General features: G+C 43.9%; 1 protein-coding gene across 1 annotated transcript in view; it reads left to right on the top strand.

Annotated features, from left to right (window-relative positions):
* Nucleotides 1-21,777, top strand: part of maml2 (mastermind like transcriptional coactivator 2) — a gene marked incomplete at its 5' end in the record, with an annotated part of 148,250 nt that overhangs the window by 101,335 nt on the left and 25,138 nt on the right. The window contains 2 exons of the mRNA XM_080732385.1: nt 18,299-18,673; nt 20,100-20,310. Of these exons, the coding sequence (XP_080588511.1) occupies nt 18,299-18,673; nt 20,100-20,310 (586 nt within the window). The remainder of the gene's footprint in view (nt 1-18,298; nt 18,674-20,099; nt 20,311-21,777) is intronic.

Raw genomic sequence — 21,777 nt, 5'->3', positions numbered from 1 at the left:
ACATGCCCACATTGGTTCTTGGGATCACTTCTCTGCCACCCTGAGGCCCCCCCCGTCGACCCCACCCACCACAACCCACCCACCATGCACCAGGGCAGCCCCGGGACGTTGCCGGTGTGCCTGTGTGACGAGAACCATCAAGCATGCCACATGAATATTGAATAGCCTCGTATATAAATATGGGCGATATCAGTGGCGTCAGTTCAGCAAAATGGAAAAGAGGCATTACATTTTGTATAACACGGTTCTATCGTGAAAATAGCAGATCTACATGCTCACAACGCCTCGCGCTGCGAGGCGTTGTGAGCATGTAGATCGGCTATTTTCACAATAGAACTGTATTTTATTTTAGTTTTGTCTGTTTTTTTACACAGGTTTCTACGGTTTCTTGGGCTGGATATGGCAGCCTGGAACGGTTGTTCAACTGCCACAATTAACAATAAAAAATGATTTGCACCTGTGCAGCTGACCTGTGGAACCTGGGAATATACCATTCTGTCAAGATGGGGAGAATAAAAGCGTGGAGAATATAATTATAATACCTTGTTAAAGTGACCATTGTTACATTTTGCATTTGTAGTTATCTTAATGTAATTTAACATAACCAGCACAGACAAAGAGACATTCATGAATTTATATTTAAAAGTAACTTTTATTCTCCCCCCCTGGACCCAGGGTATGGCAGCTGCATACCCCTGCCATACCCAATTGACGCCCCTGGGCGATATATGGAAGTATCTTTTGTGAGAGGAGAATTTGGGGCAGGCTGGCAAGGTGAAGCGGTTTGATGTTCGTATATAAGGAAAGGTTTTAGCTTTTATTGTGTTTTTGAGCATCCGGCTGATAAGAGCACAAGCTTGTATGCAGTAGGCCTAATGCATTTGATTAATAGTGAAGGTTAGACCATGATGCATGTATTCATGAGATGTAGATGTGGAAGATGAACAAAAATCCACTCAAAACTAACAGGAAAGGGTGGGCGTCTTTTTATTCCTTTATTGATAGTGAAGTAAGTTAGAGAGGAAATGAGAGAGAAAGATAGGGAGTGACACACAGCAAAGTGCAGTCGGGATCGGGACTTGAACCTGCGACAAGCTCTCAGGCTACAATGGAGCCTAGGTGCCTGGACCCTACTGTAGGTGCCTGGCTGGACCAACGTTCCGGGCCTCACTCAAAACTCACCTGTTGAGCCCTTTTATATGTTTGTGCCACTACATGGCCCTCACACCTACACTGCACCTCCGATCCGAGTGAAATGACCATATATGGAGATCTCTGAGGCAATGGCTGTCGTCTTATTCGTGTCCACGCGTGCGCTGTATAACGTGTTACGTGTAGGAGCACTAAGAGGTATTGCACATTTAAGTTGGAATATGGAATGTGTTCCAGGGGCCACGAGAAAGCTCAGCTGGGGCTGGATTTGGCCCGCGGGCCGCCGGTTGAATGTAGGGCTGTCACGATTATGACATTTTACATGACGATTAATTGTCACTCAAATAATTGCGATTAACGATTTAATTGTGTTTTTGTCGTTGACAATTACATTTCTGTTTGGCTTTTAGGCTTTGAAGTTGCACATGGTAGAAGAAATTACTGACATACTTATACTTAAAAAAGAACATTGATAGTGGAAATAGCCGATCTACGCTTGCAGATATGCGATTTTTACTTAAAAAACAATATATGAACATTTTTCAACATGGAAACGATTATGACCTTATGAAAAATGTCATCGTCAAATAATCGCGATTTGACGATTATGTAATAATTGTGACAGCCCTAGGTGTGCGTGTGTATGTGTATGTGTGTGTGTGTGGGGGGGGGGGGGGGGGGGCATCAGGGCATCATGGCTCTGGTGGGATTAGGCCTAAATCCTAGGACAGATTTGTGCCACTGCACCAATGTGCGTGTGTGTGTGAGTGTGCGTGTGCCACACTGCCAACTTGTCACCATCGTAACAGAAGCGAAGTGAGCAGGCGACTGCAGCAACGATAGCAGCGAGCGTTGCTTTTTTGCTCTCTCGGTTTCCTTCTCCTTCATTTCTTCTTCCCCTTTTCTTCACGAGGGGACGTCGCATGTTTTTCCCTCCTATTGTCCCAAACATTATTTTCAGAGCTTGCCTCCTCCTGCGCTCTCCCAGGGATATCATATTGAACTCCGGTGTTTCTAGCGCTCTGAACAAAAGCCACCGCGTCATCGCAAAGCACCGCTGAAGAAGTGCTCATTCGGCAATGTAATTACTTTGGCCTAACAGTGTGCGCTTCAAGGTGAGGTGTTGCCAACGGTCCTTTTTCTCTTTTTTTAATTCTTTGTCTGAGACCCTTCCCACCGCAGCCCTCTCTCTCTCTTCCTTATTAAAATAACCTGTCTCCTCCATTGAAAGGTTGGCACGGAGGTACAGTAACAGTAAAAGAGGGGGGAAAGAAATCTTCCTTCTTCAGTAAACATAATGGATGATTTCTCTTCAAAGGGCCTGTTATCGTGTCTTCCCATTTCCCAGAGGCTGCCACAGAGCTGCCTTTCTCTCCCTCCCTCCCTCCCTCTCTCCCTCCCTCCCTCTCTCTCTCTCTCTCTCTCTCTTTCTCCCGGCATCATGCACATCCAGGGGTGTCGCACCAAATTCGGGGCCCTGGGTACAAGGATTCACTGCGGGCCCCCCGTGAATGTTCTTCATAACGCATTATTACGCATTATTTTGTGCTTTAACTATTGAAAAATAGCCATTTTTGAAAGATCTTTAACGTTTTTGCAAGTCTTTGAATATTTCAAATCCTTCTAAGGTTTTTTGAAAAACCTGTTTCTATGTCAGTGGTGCTCAAACTTTTTCATGTGAAGGACCCCCAAAATTACCGTATATGTATTTGGCCACGGACCCCCATCTCAAAATATTTCGTTCCAGGGACCCCCAGAAGCAACTTTTGTGCTACAAATGTTTGGTTAAAAAAAAACATATATTCAAAGATGTGCTCAGATTTGCACGACTTTTCAAAAATAGCAGGCTAGCAGCGTGGCACTCTGTGCCGCGCTGTGAGCTTGTATATCTGCTATTTTTCAATAGCTTAAGTATAAAATAATTAAGGCCCCTCCACCTTGGGCCCTAATAACTCAGTCCCACTTTCCCCCCCCCCTTGTGACGCCCCTGTCCACATCCACCTCCTCCCTCTCTCTCTCTCTCTCTCTCTCTCTCTCTCTCTCTCTCTCTCTCTCTCTCTCTCTCTGGAGGCCGTGTGCACAGCTTCAATCTAACAGTAAGTGTGTCAGGAGGAAGTGTAGGGATGTAAAGTGCTGATGAGTTGAATGTAGCCCACCTCTGCAGTGCTGCCACGCTCCCACAACGCTCAGCTCCTCTGCTCTCCTCTCCGCTCGCTGCTCGCTGCAGTCTGATTAGCAAAGTGCAACGCGAGCCCCCCAACGATCCGCATGCCCACTCGGCCCGCCCGCCTGCCCGCACGACCACCACTGTGTGTGTGTGCGTGCGTGTGTGTGTGTGTGTGTGTGTGTGTGTGGACTAAAACTATGACGAAAAATTATCGTCGACTACCTTTTTTCCACTGACAAGAATGTAATGAAAACGAATAGCAAGGATCATTAAAACATGACTAAATATATAGACAATTTTGTCAACAAATAAAAACTAGACTAAAAAAAGGGACTGGTGGAGAGGAGATAAAAGTAATTTTATGTTTGGTTTGTGTTCGGGTGTTGTGCTCTGAAAATAGCAGATCTACAAGCTCACAACACGTCGCGCTGCGACGCGTTGTGAGCTTGTTGATCGGCTATTTTCAGTATGCAACCGAGTGTAAAATCGGCCATTACGACGCCATCAAGGCCTGCCAAAGTGTGTGTGTGTGTGTGTGTGTGTGTGTGTGTGTGTCTGTGTGTGTGTGTGTGTGTGTGTGTGTGTGTGTGTGTGTGTGTGTGTGTGTGTGTGTGTGTGTGTGTGTGTGTGTGTGTGTGTGTGTGTGTGTGTGTGTGTGTGTGTGTGTGTGTGTGTTGTGCGCGTGTGCACTGTGCACGCCCCATAGCACAGTGGTTTCTCAAACATTTTCATGTCAAGGACCCCCAAATATTGTATTTATTCAGTTACAGCCACAGACCCCCCACTTTTGAAATGATATTGCGCCAGGGACCCGCCTTAACTTTTGTGTTGTTTACATTGTTGTACATTGCTATATTATTAGAAGATTCGTCACGACTGTTGGAAAACAGAACATCTATAATAAGCTCACAACGTGCTTCGAGCTCGTAGATCTGCTATTTTTTCAAATAGACAGATTATAAAAATAAGGTTAAAGTGGTTAAACTTTTGATGTTATTGAACCCCCTCAAGGACCCCTCGCTGGCTAGGGGTCCTTGAGACCCCACTCTGTGAAGCAAGCCTCAGTGGTACAGTAGTTAGTTGCACAACCACACACCAGGAAAATGAACCCCGTTGGATATCAGTGGGTCACACGACAAGTAACTTAACTGGAACAATCGTTGTACTGACTCTGACCTCCAAGGACCTTTCCAGGGAGGGTTTCATGTGGTGTTTTTCTGTGTAAAATATTTGTGTTACATTGCTGCAGTTATCAAATCAATTTCTGTACTCTTACTGTACTTATTAATGGCTGAAATTGTACCCATCATTTTCCATTGCGAGTAAAGCAAAGCAACATGATCAATATCGCAAATTCACCAAAACATGTAAACTGTTAAAAACGTTTTTGGGGGGAGGACTTTGAGTCCAGACCCCTGCTTGGGGAGTTCCATGACCCCCTACCCCCAAAAAATCTCCTGAATTCTGACTGTCCAATGTTGACAACCCTGACCTACCTACCTATCCCATTATTAGCCCCACATTAGCCCCCCTCCCTTTTTAACAAGAAACAACTGTAACCACTTTGAACCTGCATGTTCCCCCCTGTTGCAGGCCCCCCCCCCCAAAAAAAAACCTGTTCCCAAACCACCCCAGAGGACTCTAAAGCATCGAATGTACTTTCGGAACGTGATTTATGGCCCACCAAAAGCAGCCTTTTTATTTTCCCCCAAATAAAGTTTTTATCTTTTCACATTTGCCCTGTTGTACAAGACTCACATGAACCCCCTCAAGAGCACACACATACACGGTTGCATAATTCTTTCTCAGTGAAATGAAACCCATGTGAGATTTTTTTTTTATTATTATTTTTATTCTTAAAGCCAAAGCCAAAACTCCTTGCTGGTCCATCAAGAATAAAAAGTTAAGGCTCTGTGTTTCATCCTATTTAACACTCTGTTGCTCCAGAGGCCCAGGGCTGGGAGGATGCGGTGGGTTTGCTTTATGGTTTAATAATATGAGCCATGCCGCTGTTGGTGTAGCATATCGTCCTTGTCGGGTGGAAACCTTGTATGTCCAAAACCGTTTGATTTGTATTTGTCATTTTGAAAATGAACAAAACTAGTGAAAACAGCCGATCTACAAGCACACAACGCCTCGCGCCGCGAGGCGTTGTGTGCTTGTAGATCTGCTGTTTTCACTACTTTTGTGCGACAGCCTTGTATGATGAAGCAGGGCTTTGCTTTGCGAAAATATTTACACATTTGAAACTTGGAGATACGAGGTTTCTGCCCGACAACGACGATATCATACTCTGACTGTTGGGCAGAAACCTTGTAGCTCCATAATTATCCCAACTTTTTATGTTTGTTTTCGTAAATTAACGCCCCCTACTTCATCATACTGCACTGCCGGCGTCACACGAAACCATCAAAAGTAGCAGATCTACAAGCTCGAAGTGTGGCGCGAAGCGGCGCTCTCCGAGCTCATAGATCAGCAATTTTTTTTATACTTTTGTATTAGAATCCTGAAAAGAAAGTAACAGTTTTTATACATACTGTACGAGGTTTCCAACAGTGTTTCTACAGGGAGTACATGAGAGAAAATTGAAAATCGTACTGTTATGTTTAATGATAAAACATTGACAAATGTATGTGAACAGGCCACTCCGTAAGGTTTTAAACCAAAGAATTTTGACTAGCATAACTGTTACTGAATAGAAAACAGGCCACTTACTTTTATTTCCAACATATTGACATAAAAACAGGACTTTTGATGTCAGTATTTTATAATCAAAATGTTGTTGTCGATTCAAGGGGGTACTTGGATTCAGCAATCAGGAAAAAGGGGTGCTGAAGCCCAAAAGGTTTGAGAACCACTGTTCTAAATGAACGCTCCACTTTTTCATACAAGAGGGTGCCAGAAAAGCTTTCTACAAACTCACAAACGTATCACGATGCGACAAGTTGTGAGCTTGTAAATCTGCTTTTTTCTTCTCATTACTTTTGAGCCGACACAAAGGGAAGCACACTATATGAATTGAAGTAGAGGTATCTTGAGTAAGCTACTGAGATCAAATGTTGTATTATTATGACCCAAAATACCCGGATATAGAAAAAAATAGTGTACAATCTTACCGCAGATCTCCTCTGTCTTTTTTCTCTAAAATGTATAGCTATCGCTTGCAAACCATAGGCCTACTTTGTGACAGAGTTGTTGAATGATAAATTGTACAAGAATATTGTTTGTTCCCAGCAGCAATGACTCATAATGTATACTGTACTGTAGGGGTCTTCAACAGGGTGTCCGGGACCCCTAGGGGGTCCCCAGAGTTACTGCAGGGGGTCCTCCAAATCTTTGAGGGATACAAACTTTTTCATCCTTTTTTATAATAACCACTTGAACCCTAGTGTCCATATTCTGAGAACTTTAGCCAAAAATAGCCGATCTACAAGCTCACAACGCCTCGCGCTGCGAGGCGTTGTGAGCTTGTAGATCGGCTATTTTCGGCAAAGAGCTTTGGTGTAGAGGGGAAAAAGAGCAGACTAAGCACAGAGTGAAAGCTCAAGTTTATTGAGTATTGACGGTTCAAGTGGTTGAATATCAGAAAACACAAATTGACATGAATCCAAAATACACTGATGATTGTGCTGTCAAACGGTGAAACTATATGGAATCTATGAACAGGTTGTGGGGGTCCCTGCTTAATCTCTCTCTCAACTAAGGGGTCCTTGGCCTGAAAACGTTGAAGACCCCTGCTGTACTGTGTACTGTCTGCCTGCATTCAATATGTCTGCTTAATTTGTCGTGAAAAAATTAAATAAATAAAAATCTGCGGGTTTTATCAATATCGAACCAATGAACATTATTAGCAAGAGCTTTGTGACCAAATAATAATAACTACATCAGATCCTTTGAGAACACATTTTTTCCCCCCTCCTTCTTCCATTCCCTGAAAGGTATAGACAGGTGATATCTTAAAAAGTCCTGGAATACATTCCTTACCAAAAACATTCCTTGGGGTAAAGGTAGCTCCCACAAAACTGTGAAAACTGATGACTCATCACTAAACCATAGTTTTTGGGGGGCATTTTTAGCCCAAGGAATGTTTTTGTACAAAACAAATGCTTGCGATGGATTCAGAATAATGAAAAACCCCTAGTTTGACTGACTTTGACCCCTCACATGCTAATTAAAGCATAATTATGTTTTTGTGTTTTATCCAGTATAGTTAAGTTAATGGTACCCCAACTTTCAGCAGCTGTCAAGGATTCTCCTAGGGAAACTGAATTTCAGTCTTTGTGAGATGTGTTACTAGACACCTTTACAAACACATTTGACAAGACATTTTTTGGTAAAGAATTTATTCCAGGATTTGACACTATTTCTGAAGATATCCCCTGGCTAGTAACAGTTTTTGTTGTACTTACGAGTTTTTCCTAGCTGACGGAGATGTCGGCTATACTGATGACGCTCCGCTCTGCTGAATCAAAGTAAACATTTCCCGGAAGGAAGGACTTGCCAGAGCTCTGCCTAGCGTTGCTGTAAGTCACGGAGCTACGCTGCTGTTGACCTGGTTTGACTGGAGTCATGTTCACAAGCACAACACGCTGCTGGGAAGAATGTAAACCCACTACGTTTACTCGAGTACTTGTACTTGAAGAGATACTAGTTCACCTCAAAATTGTACTCAAAGGAGTAGTTCACCACTTTTCAACCTGTCTTCATATAATAGGTCCTCACTAATGTTCATGATAAAACATCACAATTTTTTTCTACTCAGTCCATGTCTCCGAGGAGAGCTGTGGGAAGTTCAGAATCCATCGTCTTGTGACATCATTTTCCAAAAAAAAAAAAAAAATCAATATTTTTGAAAAAAATATTTAGATTTTTATTAATATCACGAGAACAATGGCTTCCACTTTAAAATTGCAACTTTTCAGGAATAGAAATCCTGCAGTTTCTATAAGATGGATTGGCAATCGATGATGTCACAAGACTATGGGTTTCTGACCTGCCCACAGCCCTCCTTTGAGAAAAAAAAAAGAAAAAAAAAGAGAAAAGCTATTTTTGAGTGAGGACCAATTATATGAACATAGGTTGAAAAGTGGTGGAGTGCCCCTTTAAGTACTGTTGCTTGAGTACATGCACTTAAAAAAAAAGTACAGTACTTAAGTACATTTACTTTACACCTCTTGTTGCTAGTTCATGTACACATAGCACCTTCTCCTCCACACACGCGCACGCGCGCACGCACACACACACACACACACACACACACACACACACACACACACACACACACACACACACACACACACACACACACACACACACACACACACACACACACACACACACACACACACAGCGCAGCAGCAGCGACCTGTCTCTCAAAACGCCCTGTATTCCCACAGCAAATCATTAAAATTGTCATGCTACGTGCCCAGAGGTAGCATAATGGATTAAGCAACCCCTGCTGCTGCCTCGGGCTTGAAACCTGTCAGAAGGCGGCAGCCATTTATTTCTCTTGCTGCCGTCACCCTGCAGTAGCCGTCTGTCTCCCTTTTCATCTCTGCTGCTTGCAGAACCAACACCGGTAAAAGGGAGAAATATACTCAGGGGTTCAGGGGTAGAGAAACCGGCATTAGAACACAGAGGGTTCCCGAAGGGTTCCCAGTTCGATCCCGGGCTCCCCCAGAGTTAGTGTTGAAGAGTCCTTGCCCCGTAGCGGTAAACTGCCCGTCCGTGCGGTGGTGGCTGAGACAGAATAGCAGAAAGCGAATACATTATCTGGCACCGGCATCGCTGGTAACTGCCGCGGCAGCCACCACCGCACGGACGGGCAGTTTACCGCTACGGGACCTGCCGGTCCGTGCAGCGGCCGCTGGTCCTACTGGCAGGACTGCTGGTCCTATCGCCGGCGATGCAGTGCGACTGCTGGTCGAACTATCGGTCGTGCGGCAGTGTCTGCCGCTGCAGTTCCACGGCAGGTGACGGTGCCAGAGAATGTATTCGCTCTTTCTACTATTCTGTCTTTGTTTCTGTCTAATAAAATATATTAGCTCTAATTACCAACACATTATTTCTTATTATGGCTTTATTCTGTCTTATTATGTCTTATTATGTCTTAAAGTGTACTGTAAAAGAGGATGGGACCGATCTCACTATACTTCATCCTTTAGTCACACTCTCTTGTTAATACGTTTCTTTGGGTAAATGAATATTGATAAAAACCCACAGATACACTCACACTTTTGAAAGTTTTCCAAAATTGCTTGAGAAAAAGTAGTATAAACAGCTATTTTTACATGACACTCTTCTACTACAAAGTAGGGCGTTTAATTTACCAAAAAAAAAGAAAAAAGAAAAAAAGGAAAACATAAAAGTTGAAACATGGGAGATACAAGCTTTCAGGCCGACAGTGACGATAGATATACTGTCACGTTAACTTGTTGTGAATCTTTTATTCAGACTGCACAACGGTAGCTGGGAGCTTTATAGAAAGCAAGCGAAACAACACCGGGAACCCTGTAATTAATGTCTCCTCTCTGCAACTGCTCTAGCGGCAGTTAGTCAACATCGGGACTGAAAACCGATCATCGGGGCTTGGTTTTAGGTTTTAGGGGCTGTTGTTTCATGCCCGCCGAACAAAGGGAGTTAAACCCCCCTCCTTTAAAGAAAGTGCAACCTGCAGAACGGTATAAATATTATTATGTCTCCCTAGGAACACAATACTCCTGTTTATGCCTTTATTTTTGGGGGCCTGTGTTTTTGCTTCCACCCCCACGCACGCACACACACACGCACACACACACACACATGGTGTGATGGTGCCGAGAGTAAGGTTTCTACTTTCTAAAGTCTCACAGGAGCAGATTGCAACATGTTTACAGGCTCTGGTGAATAGATTAAAGCCGGATAACTTTGTGCACACGCACACACAAACACATGCACACACAAACGCACCCACGCACGCACACACTCACACTCACTTGTATTATTGTACTTGTGAGAACATCATCGTTTTAGGACAGATTTTTTTCTTAAAATTTTTATCCCATGATTTTTGTAATACTTTTTTTTTTCATCTGGCGTCAATTGTCTCATGTAATCCTGGGCGCTACACTCCCTCTGCCAACCTGGGGAGAGCAACGGACTGACCTCATGCTTCCTTCTATGCATGAGGAGTCCAAGCCGCTTCTTTTCACCTGACAGGGGAGAGATTTCCCAGCTGGACGTAGCGCGTGGAAGGAACACGCTATTCCAACCAGTTCCTTTCCCCTCCATCAGGCAGCCCCGGGGCTTGAGCCCCTGCCCTTTTAACTGTCTGAACTTGAAATTGGCATCTTATGTTGAAATAATTACCCTCTCTGTGTAGAAATCCATGCCGAACGCCACATCTCCAGTATTGACTTGACTATGCTTAGTTCAGTGTGGTATCAATCACCGCAAATAGCTGACCTCCAAGCTCCCAACGTGTCGCAGCATCAATTGCTATTTTGGCTATTTTCACCAAAAGGCCCTTTTAGAAATGTCAGCCCCTGCCTCTCTAACATTCTCTGCACGTCCCTGGTGATGAGCTGATAATGACTCACCACTTGAGCAGCAACATGCTGGGAAAACCATTTGGAATGAATACAACCCAAGCCAGATCAGTGCTTATTCCAACCACTTAAACCCCATGTACTTTGTTGTACATCAAATAGCAAATAAAATAGCTTGTGTAAGCTTGTTTAGCACACTTAAGACCTACCGAGACCTTAGAAAATCCAACAGTTTCATGAGAAAGAAAAGAAAAAATGTTCAGGGGGGCACAGTGGCACAGATGGTAGCGCTGTCGCCTCACAGCTAGAAGGTCCTGGGTTCGAGGACGCTGTGGGCGCTGAGGGCATGTTCTCTCCTCCGCGTCATCAGCGCCCACACCCTAGGTGGGGTTGGCGAAAGGGCCATTCTGTGTGGAGTTTGCATGTTCTCCCCGTGTCTCCTAGGGTTGATACCCTCACAAAAACAGGCAGTAGTCCTGGTCTCTATAATGCCTCCCCCTGGCCAGCCAGGACGCCTGATGGAGGGGAAAGGAACTGCTTGGAATAACGTGTTCCTTCCACGCGCTGCGTCCTACCGGCGAAACTCCCCCCTGTCAGGTGATAAGAAGCGGCCTGCTCACTCCTCATGCACTGAAGGAAGCATGAGCTCAGTTCGGGGCTCTCCCCAGGCAGGATTACAGCTTAGGCAATTGGCACTGGGTGAAAATTTTGTTTTGAGCTCGTAGACCTGGCACTTTTGCTACCTTTGAATTTGAATCCTGAAAAGTAACAGTTTTGGACTTTTCGGTTTCCACCCGACAGAGAGGATATTTTATGTTTTAACTATAAAACTGAAAAATAGCAGATCTACAAGTTCACAGCGCGGCACCGAATGCAGCACTGTGAGCTTATAGAATCGAGCATATGGAATCGGGTCAAAATATTCAAAGACTTGCACAAATGATCACGATCTTTCAAAAATAGCAGATCTACAAGCTCGCAGCGCGGCACTGGGTAGTAATAATGTGTACCGGTCTTTATGGGTTAATGGGTTATGTTTGTATAGTTGCTATTTTTGCTGAATGGTCCCCCATATATTTTTTGCCAAATGTTCATCTTTTCTCGCCCAGTGTTGGTCTGTTTTCACCTATCATCATTCTCCCAGAACAGGGATGCTAGGACTCATGCAGAACAAGGAAGAATAATCAAACTCACATCGTACGACTGCTTGCGTTTGTTTGTACACCAGAAATACTGGTCCATACTTAAGATCTTTTAACCATTGTTTGGCTGATGATAGTGCGACATCTGAAAACACAAATTAATCCTCCTTGAATGTTGCGGCTTTTGTTTCGGTAGATTTTTTTCAAATACATGGGGATTTTCAGGAATAACACACACAACTCGTGAGCTTGTAGATCTGCTATTAGCAGAGATAGAAGCATAAATCGGGGGCATTAGCGCAAAATGAAGACATGGGGAGAGGACAAAAGGAAATATCAGACATCCGCAGCAGCACGCGGAGCAGAATCTCAAAACACAAAGGAGAAATCTGTGATCTGAGGAAGCGCACAATGGATGAAAATATAATTTATGTAAATGAGGTGGAACAAGACAAAGGGGGCCTTTTTTTTCTTCTCCCTGCTTCTTGTCAACGGTATCAGATTCCTAAATATCTCCTGTGCGCTCAGCCTGCATTTATCATCGCACTCCAAACACCGCTATGTAGGCCACGGCTCTCAAATAGGACTGGATTTATTAAACCCATTTAGGCCTAGAATTATTGCATGCTTAAACTATTGAAAAATAGCAGATATACAAGCTCACAGCGCGGCACCGAGTGCCGCGCTGCGAGCTTGTAGATCTGCTATTTTTTGAAAAAGTTGTGAAAATGTGTGCAAATCTTTGAATATATGTATTTTTAAAGCGAACGTTTGTAACTCAAATTGTGCTCCTGGGTGGTCCCTGGAACTAGATATTTTGAGATGGGGGGTCCGTGGCCAAATAAATATCATTTTGGGGGTCCTTCACATGAAAAGGTTTGAGAACCACTGACATATTAGTCTCTCAAGAACAGACTAACTGAGCTCCAGTTAAGTGAAAAGGACCTTTTCTTTGACGATGGCGAGCCAGATTGCAGACATAGAAACATAGGTTTTTCAAAAAACCTTAGAAGGATTCAAAATTCTAATTTTCATGATTTTTCAAAAATAGCAGATCTACAAGCTTGCAGCGCGGCACCCGGTGCCGCGCTGTGAGCTTGTATATCTGCTATTTTTCAATAGTTAAAGCATAAAATAACTAGAAGCAGTGCTCTTCCGAGCACAGGTCTCCACCAGGCCACACAAATCGGCCTGTTATAGCGCCACCATGAGGCTGATTTAAAAAATGTGGGGCAGAGGTTCTGAATTAGCATCCAGGGAGTGTGTGTGCTCAGTTTGGCAGCGATCGGGCCAACGGCGCCGGAGATTAGCTGGTAACAACCAGGCCACACAAATCGGCCTGTTATAGCGCCACCATGAGGCTGATTTGAAAAATGTGGGGCAGAGGTTCTAGATTGGCATCCAGGGAGTGTGTGTGCTCAGTTTGGCAGCGATCGGGCCAACGGCGCCGGAGATTAGCTGGTAACAACCAGGCCACACAAATCGGCCTGTTATAGCGCCACCATGAGGCTGATTTGAAAAATGTGGGGCAGAGGTTCTAGATTGGCATCCAGGGAGTGTGTGTGCTCAGTTTGGCAGCGATCGGGCCAACGGCGCCGGAGATTAGCTGGTAACAACCAGGCCACACAAATCGGCCTGTTATAGCGCCACCATGAGGCTGATTTGAAAAATGTGGGGCAGAGGTTCTAGATTGGCATCCAGGGAGTGTGTGTGCTCAGTTTGGCAGCGATCGGGCCAACGGTGACTGAGATTAGCTGTTCACAAACTGCGAGGACGCACGGACGCACGGACGCACGGACGGACGCACGGACGCACGGACGGACGGACGGACGGACGGACGGAGGGGAAAACATACTCTCCCTCAGCCTTCGGCTGGTGGAGACAATAATATACAATATAGTGTGCCCGTTCTGAATGGGTTAAATTGATGTATCTATATATAAGATGGGAGATGTGATAGGAGTTATTTGATGTGGCTGGAGGGATTCGGCTAGTTTCGGTTGCCAGTATGTACTGTAGCAAATAGACGTCAGTATATATTTCTTTCTTTGTGCCCTCGGTTCAAGTAAAGCATAGTCTTGTGCATCGGCACATAAGAGAACGATTCATTAATGTTTTTGTTCTGATTCCTCAGATATTTTAAGAAAGAAAGAAAAAGAAAATACACTGGGCTCCCCCTGGCTTTGTGTTGAAGTGTCTTAGAGCAAGACGCTGAACCCCTAACTGCTCGCGATGAGCAGGTTGTTGCCTTGCATGGTTTCCTCTGCCATTGGTGTGTGCGTGGCTGCGTGTGTGCACGCGTATGCGCGTGCGTGTGTGTCTGAATGGGTGAATGTAATGAACATTGTAAAAAGCACTTTGGATAGAGGAGATATATAAATGCACCATTTATTATTATGATATCGTCTCTGCCAGGTGGAAACCTCATATGTCCAAGAATGTTACTCTAAAGATGCTGATACTACTAAAGTATAGCTCTAGATCTACAAGCTCAAAATGTGTTGCTTCGCACCGCATTTCGAGCACATGGATCTTCTACTTTTGATGCTTTTGTGTTTAATCAAGCAGGGCATCAATTTACGAGAAAAATAAAGGTTTACATATGGAGATAAGAGGTTTCTGCCCGACAGCCACGATATACAGAAGCCATGGAGGAGGAAAAAAGTGAATAATCAGCAGTGTTAAGAAAGAGAACAGTGTGACCGTTGTGCTAGTGCTTTATGTCCTTATGCTGCTAGTTTATACAGTATTGTGCTTGATGTCCTTATGCTGCTAGTTTATACAGTATTGTGCTTGATGTCCTTATACTGCTAGTTTGTACAGTATCGAAGGTGCTGTGTGTGCACACAAAGTCCTTACTGCTAGGTTACACGCTAAACATCTACAGCATGTAAAAAGCTGTAAACAGAGACCTGTGCCAGTGGTGTCCTTGGTGTTATTCAACCCACACAGGCTGCCCATGACCCTAGACAGGCAGACAGGCAAAGTGGGAAATCTAGTATTGTTAATCTGAATGCAGAAATACAAATGTTTGCCACAAAGGGTGATGTGATGACGTATAGGTATGCTTTCTTTTTAGAGCGGTGCCTACCGCTTCAACATCTGACCGAGCGTGTATGTCCATATATCTGTCCATACTGTATGTCTGTATTAGTATGGCTTCAACAGCTGCAATGCCTGCTGGGTGACCTAGCTTCAGGAGGCGCTGTTGAGCAGCCTGAGGCACCGCTCACTCCAGCTGGGTGGGATTTAGTTTTTTTTTAGGTATTTTCCTTTATTTGTTTAGTTTCGGTTTTCATGTAGGTGACAGGCGGGGGCCTTCCTCCAATCATGATCAAGTAGGGGCAGGCCTTGGTGCGCGTAAGGCCCGCCCCCACTTGACCATGATTGGAGGAAGGCCCCACTATCCTGATTGGAGAAAAACTTGTCACCCAACAGTTTTTGAAACTCCTTTTTTCTCCTCACAGGGGAGGAGAATACAGTATATGGAACAAACACTCTATAGTAACTAGTATCAGAACATAGACCCATTTTGTTATTTGAATTAAATTAACTCACTTACCCTATGTTAACTTATACTCGTATGACAGGTGTTCAAAATGGCACGTGTTGAATACTTTGTAGATCTGCTGTTTTTGGCATTTTTGACACTGTCTGGCATGTAACACACATACAAGTCAGGCTAGTGAGTGTATGTTGCCTCTGCAAGGAGAGTGTGGTTAGTAACAGAGTGTGTTTACAGACTCTAAACAGAATATTCCACGGACAGTTGCACTGAATATTGCGCATTGGGTATTCACCGAACAGGCACTGAATATTCCAGTGAGAACAAATGCAGGTATTTAATGCGAGTACACAGTTTACAGGAGCTGTGCGTGAAGCTACGATTCCGAATGGAATAGCAGGCAATAATGCATCTCGTAATGTAAGTGTCAGAGTGCACAGAGGCTGTATATTATTTAGGATGCATACGAGTGTATGAAACAAATACGTGCATGCATAACAAGGACATGCACAGACACGTGTAATTATATGTCAGTTATCGTAGACCAGGGCTCTTCAACGTTTTCAGGCCAAGGACCCCTTAGTTGAGAGAGAGATGAAGCAGGGACCCCCCATAACCTGTTCATAGATTCCATATAGTTTCATTGTTTGACAGCACAATCATCAGTATATTTTGGATTCATGTCAATTTGTGTTTTCAGATATTTAACCACTTGAACCGTCAATACTTAATACATTTGACCTTTCACTCTGTACTGAGTCTGCTCTTTTTTCCCCTCTACACCAAACCTCTTTGCCGAAAATAGCTGATCTACAAGCTCACAACACCTCGCAGCGCAAGGCGTTGTGAGCTTGTAGATCGGCTATTTTTGGCTAAAGTTCTCCGATATGGACACTAGTGTTCAAGTGGTTAATATGAAAAAGAAGAAAAACGTTTCTGTCACACAAAGATTTGGAGGACCGACAGAAATAGAGGTGTTATATTGTTGGTCTTGATCACGTCACTGTAATAAAGAAGAAGAAAAAAGTTCCACTATTGGGGAAAAACAAATTCTATTAATAAAAGCAATCATCTTCAATTCACTGGTCGGTCAAGTGTGCAGGGTCTATAGGCCTCGGAGCTAAAAAAAATTGTGAAATTGAATTAATTTACATGCTGATACTCGGGAGCTGGATGTACAGTTTACTGCACTGATACTCTAGAATCATCATTGTAATTTAAATTGGCTCGCGACTTCAAAGGCTGCTGTTGAAAGGAATGCACTAATTATACACAGAGGGTCTCCGCTATCAAACGCCCCAGCTGTTTCTTGGACGCACACACTTCATTTTAGAAAGCCGCAACTGTTAGCCGAGTCTAAGAAAACGGTGGATGGGTTCAATTAGATGCTGTCCAACAAAATATTTAGCATATTTGGAATGGAGTGTTTTTTTGTATTTTGTACGGTACAGTACGTCACAAATCACGTTCAACCCAGATTTAAAGTGTTAGTTCAGCTATTTTTTTGACATAAAGCTGTGTGAAATACTTGCCATTAAAATAGTGGTTACAAATGTATTAATTGATTACCAGAGTCCCGTGGTCAGAGTTCTGGTCAGTTTTAGATGAATATAAAGTAGTTCTGGTAATTTGGCAGGGGCTCATGGCCCAATCATTAAAAATAGATGAATCCACAAAACTAGCGTCATTTGTATTGTTGACCTATTTCTACCAAATAGACCAACTTTCATTCAACTTTGACCCCTTTGTCACATGGTACTATTTTTTGTGTACAGTATCACTACGCCGCTGCAACGTATTTCCCCAAAACAAGGTGCTTTGCAGTCAGCTGATCAGAACGAAACCTCGCTCTATATGGTAGAAATAGGCCAACATTACAAATGACGCTAGTTTTGTGGATTAATCTATTTTCAATGATTGGGCCACGCCAAATGGCCCCCACCCCATTGGAACTACTTAATATTCATCTAAAACTGACCAGAACTCTGACCACAGGACTCTGGTAATCAATTAATACATTTGTAACCACTATTTTAATGGCAAGTATTTCACACAGCTTTATGTCAAAAATAGCTGAACTAACACTTTAACTCCAAAAAAGGTACAAATTAGTTCTCCTGCTATACCACTAACATGTGGAACGCTTACCGCAAGCCCTAAATGAGTGTAAATCCTTAAACTTCTTCAAAATCCGTCTGAAAAGTCACCTACAGACGGCTGCTACTCGAAAGGTGTAATAGACTAGTAAGCCCATACTCACCTCCCCTTTTCCACTGTAAATATCCTCCTTTTCTTTTTATTTTATTTTCCCTTTTTTCCCCTTTTGTTATTGAAGATATCCTATGCAACGTACTGTGTTTTATCCGTCTGTCTTTCAATGTTATATGAGATACATAAAAGTGGTTCCTGTGTAATAAGCCGAAAGGTTTTATTTTTATAAAGATTTTTTGGGGGCTTTTATGCCTTTATTGATAGGACAGTAGACTGACAGGAAATGGGGAGAGAAATGTGGAGTGGCCCGTCAAAGGTTGTCCGGATCGGGAATTGAACCGGCGACGCCGCCAGGCATCCATGCCTATGCGGCAATGCCTAAGTGGTATGCGCCTGGACCAGTAGGCCAGCGGGCGCCCCTGAAAAGCTTACTAGGATCTCCTTTTAGTTGACTTTGTACCAGTGAACTGTACTGTCATGAAACTGTATTTTTTCCTATGCAACCTTCTAATAAATTCTTCGATCAATCAATCAGTATGTGCAGTATAGACGTTCCTCTCTCTCAACCTAACGTTTGTCGCTTTGTCTTCCACAGCTGCAGGGCTCTCTGCGGAGGAAGCTGGAGGGGAACGCGCCGGGGGCACACCTCCTCAACCCCAAGCAGAACGGCCTCTCCTGTGGCGGAGGACTCAACTGCTCCGACTTCAAGCGCATCCGCGTGGACCCCGGCGGTCTGGGCGGGGCCCACCACGGCGGCGGCGGGGGTCCCTGCGGACTCCACGGCGGCCAGAACTCGGCGCAGCAGACCTCCTCCTCCTCCTTCCTGCAGAGGAGCGGCTACATGATGCCCCACGGCGTGGTGGGCTCCGACCTCTTCCACATGACCCTGAAGGAGATGAAGAAGGAGCCCGTGGAGCAGGTGCTCTCCTGCGGACACTCCTCCTCCACGCAGATGATCTTCGACTTCAAGGTAGGTGGTGGACGCTTCACTTATACCTCCCCGATTCCATACAATCTTCTAGCTCAGGGGTCTTAAACAGGGGGTCCTCAGAGTTGCTACAGGGGGGGCGGGGGCCGCCAAATCTTTGTGTGATAGGATCATCTATACTATAATTTTCCGAATGTCTGTCTGAGTGAGTGTCTGTCTGAGTGTCTGTCACAGCGTTTCTCCTCAGTGGCTGGAGCAATTGATCTGAAATCGCATCACCATTAGCATATGAACACACCTAACATAACTGTGAAGCCCGTTTGTCACTTTCACAAATCATATGCTGCATATTAGCATTTTTATGGTGTATCTACTATCTATTCTGCATCTAGCATGAGGCATATCTATTCTGCATCTAGCATGAGGCAAAATGTTTAACCAGCTGTGTGTGTGTGTGTGTGTGTGTGTGTGTGTGTGTGTGTGTGTGTGTGTGTGTGTGTGTGTGTGTGTGTGTGTGTGTGTGTGTGTGTGTGTGTGTGTGTGTGTGTGTGTGTGTGTGTGTGTGTGTGTAGGCTGGGGGGGGTTACAGATGTTGTCCAAAAATCATGCAGATCGGTACACAGTATCTCTGTAGCCATTAAACGAAACGGGTATTTCTTACATTGATGCTCCTACATATTATCATGCAAGCACCAGTTAAAGTTACTTTCCATCCCTCATATACTGTGTGCACAGTGCACACCCCATAACCCACACACTGCACATCATTTCGGAGCTCATAGCTTTGAACGGGTAAGGACTAGTTCTTTTAAATGAACAACTTGAACCCTCGCATCCCTATTCTGAGGAAAACCTATTTGCCAAAAATAGCCGATCTACAAGCGTTGAGAGCTTGTAGATCTGCTATTTTTGGTAAATAGGTTTCGTGTTGAGGTAAAAAAAAAGAAAAAGACAAAAAGATCAGACCAAGTACAGTACAGAGTGAAAGGTCAAAGTGGTTAAATGTCTGAAAAAATAAAATAAAACACATTAACATGAATCCAACATATGCTGATGACAGTGCTGTCAAACAAGTCGATGAAAATCTGCAACACAATGTTATACAATAGCCTATGTAGTGGGGGTCCCTACTTTATCTCCCTCTCAGCTAAGGGGTCCTTGGCCTGAAAACGTTGAAGACCCCTGTCCTAGCTCTGGTCCAGAGCGTCAGCGAGTTCTCACTAGCGCTCTGACAGGCGGCTGACTCACAGACCGGTCCAAGAATTTCTCTGCCCTACGAGGGCTCAACTACGTTGTCGTTGTCTTTGTTGTAGATCAAAGCGACCGCTTGTTCCGCCCCGCGCCGCACGACGAGCGCTCCTGTTCTCAATTTCACTGAAACTCAAAAAAACTGTGACATATACAGTATATATATATTTTTTAGATGTTCATGACTAGATTTTTTACCCCACCCCTTACTTCCTTCCAGGAGGAGGCGGGCGGCGGGCAGATCGACCCGGAGCTCCAGGACCTGTTTGACGAGCTGACCAAGTCTGTGCCGTCGCTGGACGACCTGGAGCTGGAGAAGATGCTGAAGCAGGATGACACCTTCGGCCTGGACCTGGGAGGAGGCGGCGGCGGGGGCCGGCCCAGCTCGGCCGGGGCCGCACCCACCGGGGCCCCCACCAGCGGAGGAGGAGGTAGGGAAAAATACAATATCACAATATTTTCCCCAAGCGGTATCACGATACTAGGGATGGGACGTTAAGCGATATTATCGTTTATCGTGATAAAAAACACTCACGATAATCGTTTCGGAGAGATTTAATTTATCGTGATACCGTCCTCCATCATGCACTGGGATCAATTCACCACTTATTTGCCGAGCTGCATATCCAGTATTAAACCCTCTATAATTGATAAAAGGTACTTCTAATATAAGTACTTGATACAGTCTTTTTTTCACTCTCTATCAAATATCGTGTAACAACGTCTCGCGTTGCGACACGTTGTGAGCTTGTAGATCTGCTATTTTTTGGCAAATGTTCCGCCCCAGAATAATGGATTTTGATTATCGTGATAATATTGTAAATTGTGATTTCTCTGATCACAATAATTGTGATACGAAATTTTCATATCGTCCCATCCCTACACGATACAAGATCTTATCACGATTCTATTTCATGTTGGTTTTTATGGTGGTTTTTCAAGTTACTGAACAGCACAACCACCTACAAGGTAACACAAGCTAAAAGAAAATAATCCTTTTGGGAGGTCTAAATTGACCCTTACAAACTGTATGTAACTCTGACAGTATACAAATGAAACCAAATGGACCCTAACGGGTCATTTCATACTGTCAGAGTTAAGGGGAGACCTTGACATTGCACATTTTGAGAACTACTGATTTAGACCAAAATGCAGATTTTTAAATTGAATTCTGCAATGAATCTCTGTAAGTGCCAAAACCGAAAAAGTTCGGTTTAAAAAAAAAAAAAAAAAAAAAAATTTTTGAATTTTTAAAAAAAAAAATTTTTTTTTGGACCCCATCAAATCTAGTGAACATGATTTCAATCGCGATTTTGCATGTTCCACCCCCATACAACCCCCATACAACTCAGGTAGCAGACCTCCAAGCTCACAACAGTGTAAAACATAATGGCTATTATCTCAAGAATGCCTGAACGGATTTCCAATCGTTTTTTTTTGTTTGAAAGCTGTGAACAAACTGCACAAATCCACCCCAATGCAATCCAGGATTGCATTGGATTTTTTAGAGCTCATTCTTCTCTGTTTTTTTCCCATGCATGAGGTGTGCAAGGGTTAATCATGGCTAAGTTGACGAAAATAAGGCTTCTAAAATGCTTGGTAGCCAATAGCTAACTTCAAGCTAACTTCATCCTCTTCCTGTACATGCACAAAGGAAAGTGTCCAGGCAAGTCATGGCTGCAGGGCTTCTGCATATACCAGCATATCTCTATGGGATTTTCTCTGGCACCTGGGGCACCCTCTAGTGGTGAACGGGTGGCACTAAAAGAGTTAACAATTCAACAGGATTTTTTTTATAAGGCTCCCTCATTGTATCACGATATAAACTCAGCACAAAAAGAAAGAAAACTTGACTTCGGTCCATTATATCTCCCCTTTAATAATACCAATTTGTATTG

Source organism: Nannobrachium achirus (genome assembly GCF_963921795.1).
Source record: "Nannobrachium achirus genome assembly, chromosome: 8".
Lineage (NCBI taxonomy): Eukaryota > Metazoa > Chordata > Actinopteri > Myctophiformes > Myctophidae > Nannobrachium > Nannobrachium achirus.
Note: the sequence above shows the minus strand (reverse complement) of the source record. Positions and strands in the feature narration are given on the sequence as shown.